Source organism: Thunnus thynnus, chromosome 21 (assembly GCF_963924715.1).
Source record: "Thunnus thynnus chromosome 21, fThuThy2.1, whole genome shotgun sequence".
Classification (NCBI taxonomy): Eukaryota; Metazoa; Chordata; class Actinopteri; order Scombriformes; family Scombridae; genus Thunnus; species Thunnus thynnus.
Genome location: NC_089537.1, coordinates 22498676 through 22506562, shown reverse-complemented (window position 1 = coordinate 22506562; position 7887 = coordinate 22498676). Strand labels below are relative to the sequence as shown.

The 7887-nt window shown below is 44.7% G+C and overlaps 1 protein-coding gene across 8 annotated transcripts in view; it reads left to right on the top strand.

Annotated features, from left to right (window-relative positions):
- Positions 1-3050: 3050 nt before the first annotated feature.
- arhgap12b (Rho GTPase activating protein 12b) overlaps positions 3051-7887 on the top strand; it is a 63235-nt gene continuing 58398 nt past the window's right edge. For 3 of the 8 annotated variants that reach the window (XM_067577751.1, XM_067577748.1, XM_067577750.1), the window contains exons 1-2: positions 3052-3268; positions 7061-7830. In XM_067577751.1, coding sequence (XP_067433852.1) covers positions 7153-7830 — 678 coding nt within the window. In that variant the 5' untranslated portion in view covers positions 3052-3268; positions 7061-7152. Of the gene's footprint in view, positions 3269-7060; positions 7831-7887 lie in introns of all 8 variants that reach the window. The other 5 variants (XM_067577754.1, XM_067577753.1, XM_067577752.1 and 2 more) reach the window with 3 other exon arrangements.

The window sequence follows — 7887 nt, the reverse complement described above, 5'->3', positions numbered from 1 at the left end:
ATAATACAGGTTTCTGAGATTCCATGTTTTTCTTTTTTGCTCCTCTGTGACTGACTCCACACCTTGTGTTGTCTTTATCCAGACAAGACATCCAAAAAGACAACATGTTAATGCAAGGGGAGTTGTAGTTTCATTTATTTTCTCCTCTGTTTCCCCCTACACAGCTGCTGAGGATGGCACATACCCAAATGAGAAGCCAAAGCCCCAGACCCAGAGACATTTTCATTCCGAAACAGTGAGATTCTGGAACCACTGCACCGGTCTTGCAACATCAAAGTGTGTATATACTGTATATAAGTACAGCCTGGGTACTGCAATTACTCTTTTAAACTTCTGGCTCTTGCAAAGAAAACACATTAGTGCCCTGCAAAATCAAGTTGCTCTGTTTTCTTTCAACATGCACAGTTCTCAGCTAATATCTCAAGATATGAGCCTACACTGTGCCAACATGAGTGCACATATATAAGACCTTGATGGACCCCAGGACGGAAGAAGAAACAACTGTCTTGCTATGCAGTTAAGAGTGACCTTGTTTCACTTATCTTTGTGTTTAATAGCTCTCAGGGGATTCCTTTGGTTGGAGCACAGATTGTGGATTGTGCACTGGTTTATATATTTGGGTAAGAATATAATATGATGCATATATTTTAAAAAAACATTTTCGATGCAGCAGCTGCAAATAACACTCATTAGATTTTTTAATCATATCTAATACATTGACGACTTTTAAATACAAGGTACCTTGTAACTAAATCAGTATATAGTTGTTGCCCAGCAGCACCTGTCCTGTCCCACTGTGTAGTCATTAACTATAATATGAAATGTCCAGTGTTGGAGTACAGAGATCTCTTTGTGACACTCTTCTGCCTATGCACTTGTCTCAACCACTGAGAAATGTATTTAACCATAACCATGATGTTTTAAGGTCTTTGCTAGGTGAGTAAGAGCTGAGAGAGACGATATTTTGCGGAATATCTCACTCCAAAACACCTGTAGAACAAGAACAAGATTTTCCAGTGTCTGCATACTCTGCCTTATATTCTGCGTGGGTGAGTTTTACCCCGCTGTTCTCATTAGCATTTAATTTTCTGAGTTTGCAACTAATTCCTCAGCTTCCCAGAGACTGTTTGACTCTAGATCCGCACTCTTGTCTATGACTCTTTGGCAATTGGTGTGCTGGGAATAGGTAGATACAAAATGTTATTTATGACTGATAGCTAAAGGCAAGACTAATGTCTGTTATAGCAGCCTTTGTGCACTCCTGTCTTACCCTGTTATGTTATATTGTCATCTTATGTTATTCACTTCAATAAAATGAACTCACTGCTGGTTATTATTGATGACTTATGTTACAAACACCCTTAGCAAACCAGCTACACTGCTGTCTGTTTCCATAAGGGGTTCTCTGTAGCTTTAGTCCTTGAGTTTTTTTTCTGTGGAGAAAATAAATGTAAACTGGAAACTTTGCTGTGGTGTGTGCTTTTATTATCATGAGAGCAAACTGTATGAATAGAGTCAGGTAGCTGTGTTTTTTATATGTATGTAGGGTCTAAAGTATAGTTTATACAGCGAGCAATGATTTTTAATTTATGGAAATAAAAGGTTTTTGAAAATGAATAGAAGGCCTAACTACTAAATAAGAAACAGCTTTTTTTTATACATGAAAGAGAATGAATTCCTCGTGACTTCATAAACAATAAGCTCTTTATGATGCCTAATTTTTTTTCGTCATACCCAAAACACGCACATATCCAACCCTTGAATTTCACTGCAAGTCATTAATATCACAAGTCCTGTCACTTCCCTCCTTGCACCAACAGGGTGCGCTTTCACACAAATAGCCTATGAGCCAAATAGACAATGAGAAGTGATGGGATTCAATTACTGTGTAGAAGTTCACACATCATTCTGAAATAATGTAAACCTCCAATTTTATTGCCTGAGGCTAGTTTCAATGCTCCTATAGTCTGAATGTTTTCTATGAAGACTTACTTTGTTCCTGGATCATCAGACCAATAAATGATTCATGAACCTGCTTGGATGGTGAAACTCCCTGCTGTGATTGCCAGATAGGGCTTGGCTGACAAGAGGAGGGGGAACATCTTTATACTATATATGTTTATCCTACAAAATCTGATTATATTACTTAGCTTTAAGAATATAAAAATGAAATGAGAGACATATACAATTATTGAAATAGTTGTTTTATAGGCTACTTGCAGACAATTTGAGGGATTTAACCAAAAGTGAAATTAACAATTCCAGATTTTGCAGGGGATCTCCTGGAACTCCGTCAACTCTGTCAAGACCCATAGGTGTCCGAGGACCGTGGGTTGAGAAGCACCGGACCGCGAGGTGTTGAACCGGGAGGGGGCCGGCGGGGCTCTGGACGCCGTCTGTCAGCTCCTACAGACGGGTGAGGTGGGAGCGACAGACCAGCGTCTGCTGGGTTAAAGACCACAACTGCGTCAAGCGAAACGGAAACACACAGACTAACCGGAATTCAATTAATCTAGCCGTCACAATAAAACTGGTCAAGACTGGTCAAAATAGGTTGCAGCCTCTATGTAGGCCTACATTAAAATGATATTTAACAGTGGAGACACGTGATAACAGATAATAGAGACAATGACTTTAAAATGTAGAATAGCATAATTCATTATACTTGGTGACACCAGAACTTAGAGTTGAATTGGGCAGTCTTTGGGGACAGACAGGTATCGCTTGAAAATGTCTTTTGATCTAAGATGTAGACACCTTTTAAACCTTTTAAATAAGAAACAAGTGGGATATAAATATGATTGGTTAGATATATATTTTTAGATCAAGACTTTGCCATACCTTCATGGAATTCAAATATTTGAATCAGTAGAAATAGTAACAGACCCAACACACAGTAAAAAAAAAAAAGACCAATAGAAAACATGTCATTAAAAAGAAATAAACGTGCGACACAGCTATTCTTTATATGTCATTCGTTATTTTCGCTTTGCTCCTCTGCTTCCAGTCCACATCAAAAAACATCCAAGTCAGGTTAGTCAATTATAGGCTTTACTTTGAAAGCAGTGACCGGATATGGCGTGTGTTGGCTAGTCTTGCTTGACACGTGCAGAGAGGCGGGGGATTGCGAATAGACCCAGTGAGCAGACTGGAGGTCTGCTGCGGACTCATCCGGAGCAGCGCATACTGAAATAGGTGGGAAAAGTTCCTCGTAACTAGCTGTCGGGCCGACACGGAGCACAGAGAAAAACCACTGGAGTTTTTAAAGGTTAGTGTGTTTCATTTCTCTGGGGGTGGGTCGGGTGGGCTTCTCCGTCGTCTGGTCAGCGACAAGCTATTGGTTTGTGTCGGAGTTACTTTGTTGCTATGCACGCTGTTGCAGAGCGGAGGGTTTGTATCCGAGTGAACCTGCAGTGCTTTTGTCCAAGCGCGAAGCCTCTGGAAATTGTCACAAAAATGTCTTCCACCGGTGAAATAACCCAAACACTGACATTGTTTTTTGGTTGTGTTTGTTGTAGATGTTCCCACAGCTGGGTAATTAATCATTCCACGTGATAACATCAGGCTGTGTGGCTCGCACCTACAGATTTGTTGAGCTTATTTCCTCGCGGTGTGTTTGGTTGTTTGTCCCCGTTAAGCGGGCTGCTTTCTCCCGCAGGCACGTCCCTGCCCTTCCCTCGCTCCTGGCAATCCTAAGTGATGTCGAGTCGGAGCCCTTTGTTATGAATGCACATGGATTAAACTCCCTTTGTGTTGTATTCCTGCAGTCTCTGTAGGACTGGAAGGGACCCTGCCCCCCACCTATGGCCCCCCTCAACACCGTCCCACCCGCCCCAGGCATGCTCTGGCCGTTCAGCTTCCACAATTTATAGACCCTTGCTGCTTGTTTTCAGGGTTTTTTTTTTTTACAGAGCACAGTTTGAAAAGAACACTGTTTTTCCACGCAGTGCATACCCCTATATATATGCAGCAAATAACCCGCATGGATGGATTGAAATGCAGCAGCAGCAGCAGCACATGTTGGAGTGGATGCTGCTCGGCCACATCTGTTTTGAATGAAGCACAGGGACAAAGGCGGTCCGAGTCTCAGGGTGTTTTGCTGCTACAGTGGCTGGTCTGCAGATGTATGCAGACAAAAGCACAGGTCGTGATCTCCGTGTTGATGCGTACCTTGATTTGCTGCCAGCTACACCCCAGATTGATTTCTATGTTTTATGGTCGTCCATAAAGCCAATTCCACAAGTGTGTTGATTTAACTTTATGACACTGATTTACATGTGATCCTTTCTGTTACACAGCAGAGGCATTTTTAGTAAAGAGCCATGTGGGCAGGGGGCTCAAACATTTTCTCCACCAAAATAGATGTGATTAAAATTATTCAAGGAGCACATCTGTCCAGATTTTTGTCATCTTTTTGGTTTTTTTCTGTCAACTGATGAATGTAAATATGCTTTCCAATCAAGCCTAGAAACAATAATGACAACAACATAAATAAGCTCAACATCATGCAGGAAATGGGGAAGTACAAAAAAAAGTTGGTTAATTGATTAGAGGCACTTAAGTACTTAGGGAAGACATTAACAGCACAGCTAGTGATGTGAGTATAAACATTGAAACGCCTGATTTCAAAAGTTCAGCCGCCTGAAGCTTTTTCCTCAAGGACCCCGAGAAGTCTTCTACTCAGGCTCCACTTTGGGAACCGCAGCTCGATTCCCAAATAGATAATACCAAAAAGGACAGCGAGGCTTTCATCCAGATAGACAAACACAGTAGTTGTTAACTCACTTTCTGTGCTGATCTGTGCCAACCCGTTTCTAAACACGAGCCGTATCCTCTGAGTCTCCACGGAGCAACAAGTTGGCTAAAGCGCTCCTCTGAGACTTTACTCTGACACCACGCGGTGACAGGGATTCATTTGCAGCGAAAATTTACTCTCACGGGGGCCTCTGCCATAACTCTACAGAAATAAGGAGACACCGAAGCGGTTGAAATGCAGAGGGGGGTTGTAACTCTTTGCTGCATTGTGTCGGAGGAGTCGGTCTTAATTTATAGTTAACAGTAGTTTCTGTCGGAGTGACTCAGCCGTGGGCCCCTGCCAAGGTGAGTGGTGTCATGCTTGATCTCCAGCCAGCTCCCGTCTGGTTTTTGAGGTTTCCCTGAGTTTTGATATGCCCCCAAAGACACTATTCAAGTCTCTCCACATTTGATCTGTTAATGTCATATGCTTGTTTTCCTCAGACTTGTCAGCTCTTTGACACAATCTGTTAAGTTGTTTTGCCCGTACTGATGTATATTTGGCTTAATCTTTAGGATAAGTGACTCCAAAAGTCAGATGCTGGTGGTATGAAGAGGACAGTTGCTGCTAATCCAGCAGATAAAGTTATCTGTGGACAAAATAACAGCGTGACATTCTCACGCTCCTGTACTGTCATGTCACTCACGTATTTATCTTTTATCTGAGAGCACAGTAGCTAAGCATGAAGCTAAAAACCACACCGGAGACACAGTCTGTTTTTTTTTTTTTCTCAACGTGGCTGCACTGACCTCAACCTCCTCGCTGTGAGTTCATCACGGCGAGGAGGTCGAGCCCGCCGCTGTCACGCAGCATCATTGATAGTGCCGTTATCATGTGCGTGACTTGAATCTCTGACAGACTCCTGACTACATCCTTGGCACCTCCGTCGATGGTGTGAAGTGTAGATAGCGTCTGCGCGGTGTGACGGGAAGCGGTTACACGAGGGTTCGCGGCTGATTACCAGCACACACACACTCACAAATTTAAACAGACGACTGTTCCTTGAGAGACAGTCATTCATAAAAGGTTTAGACATGTGTGTGTGTGTATGCTGACATCATGGTTGAAACTTGTACTGGGACAGGCCCAGACCAGGCTGCTGTCAGACACACACTTAAAGCCCGGGGCATGATGTAACACTTTGTGTGTGTGTGTGTGCTTCATGGTGTTGAAACAGATAAAACAGAAAACTATTTAAGCCCATTATGAGACATGTAGTCCATCTCTTATGGGCTCGCACTTTGGCCCAGACAACTCTCACAACTGTAAATCTATTCTGGGTGCTGTCAGTCTGACTTTCAGAGAGAGTGTGTGTGTGTGTACATATTCTTTTACATAAGGACGGGCCCCTTATAGATTCAGCGGCGTGTTCTCATGCCTCACTAAAAGCACCTGCTCCACCGCCTGCACTTCCAGGATGTCAGTCCACAGTGTGGCTGCTATTTCAGGGAGGAAGAAGTAGAATTTGATATGAGCGGAGCGGCGGCTCGGTAGTAGCTCCTCTGCTGTGGGAGTGACCCGGCATTTATTTAGGTTAACTGACGAGGGGATACTCTCTGACAGACGGATCAATGACAGGCCTCATCCCAAAACAAACGGGCCCAGCTGTTCTCTGACCCACACACTGGCTGTATATGATATATCAAGTAGATTGTTTCTATTTCAAGCTTTTTAAAGGTTTCTGACTGTGCTCTGACTGTATTAATGAGTAATGATGCCGAACTGCAGAGCGGGACTCTATGAAACTACACAAACTTTATTTTTGGATGCAGTCTCCGGGGGAATGTAAGCTCCAGGGAGTCATTGTAGTCATTGGATCGCATGCAGGATCAGCATGTGGGGTCTTGTTGTCATCACCTTTTAGCTCCGCAGAGGGTGATCAGGTTACCAGGCTGGATATCCTTAGCCATTGTATCACTTGCCAGAGCAATCAGGGTTGACTGTCTGTTGTGGTTTCTGATGATCAGAGGGAGGAGTTGCCCTGCGGTGTTCTTTGCTTGACTCACCAATGTCTGGGAGTAGATCATGTCATGATGGGAGCGTGTTACAGCGGTAGCTCTTTGTGGTCGTGGTAATCGGATGAGTAGTAAGGTGGGGTGTGATGGGCTGGGAGGTTTGGGCCATGAAATGAGAGTATGTTTGTGTAGTTTGGTGTGTGTATGTTCATGTGTCTGGGCTCGCTAAAGGTCTTGTGCCTTAAATATATAGCTTGTGACATTTAGCTGGACAAAAAAAACTTCCCCCTGTCTGTCTTATCTCCTGCAGCCCAGCAGTTCGACCAGTCAGACATGAGGAGCCCTCCAGGCCTGGGTCGCTGAGCAGCTGAGGTCAGAGTTCAAACACTTGTTCCGGCAGTCATGGCTGATAGAGAGGGGCTGCCCATCGCCCCGGGCCAGGTCTATATTGAGGTGGAGTACGACTATGAGTACAAGGCCAAAGACAAGATGGTGAGCATCCGGCAGGGAGAGTGCTACATGCTGGTGAAGAAGACCAATGAGGACTGGTGGCAGGTGAGGAAGGAGGAGGGCACAAAGGCCTTTTACGTCCCAGCCCAGTACGTCAGGGAGGTGCGCCGGGCCCTGATGCCTCCCCAGAAGCCTACGCTGAGGGCCAAGCCCACTGTTCTGGATATCTGCCGGGCATCCAATGAGAACCTCAACAGGCCCCAGCCGGAAATGTCCAGTTTCGGGCGCCCGTCGCCTTCATCCACCCCGTCGCCATCTTCTGACCGAGTCACGCCACCGGCTCTGCCCAAGGATGCTAACCAGAACGTGGGGAGTCCCCACCACTGCAAGGTGGTAGCTGAACTGGTACTTCTTCACAACAACAACAACCATCACCTCGTCAACAATTCCACGTTGCCACGGACACGGGCTGACTCGCCTCCGCTCAAAGTCGGGAACAACCACAACAAAAGTCCAGACAGTGACAAGACCTCCCCACCAGGTGACCTGCCAGGAGACGGGCTTAACAAGGTCCGCAACGACTCGGAGTCAGGAGACGAGCTGAGCAGCAGCTCAACGGAACACATACAGGTAAGAAAGCTGTTTTATTATATTTGGAAATGGCGTCCTTTCACAGTCTGCTTCATT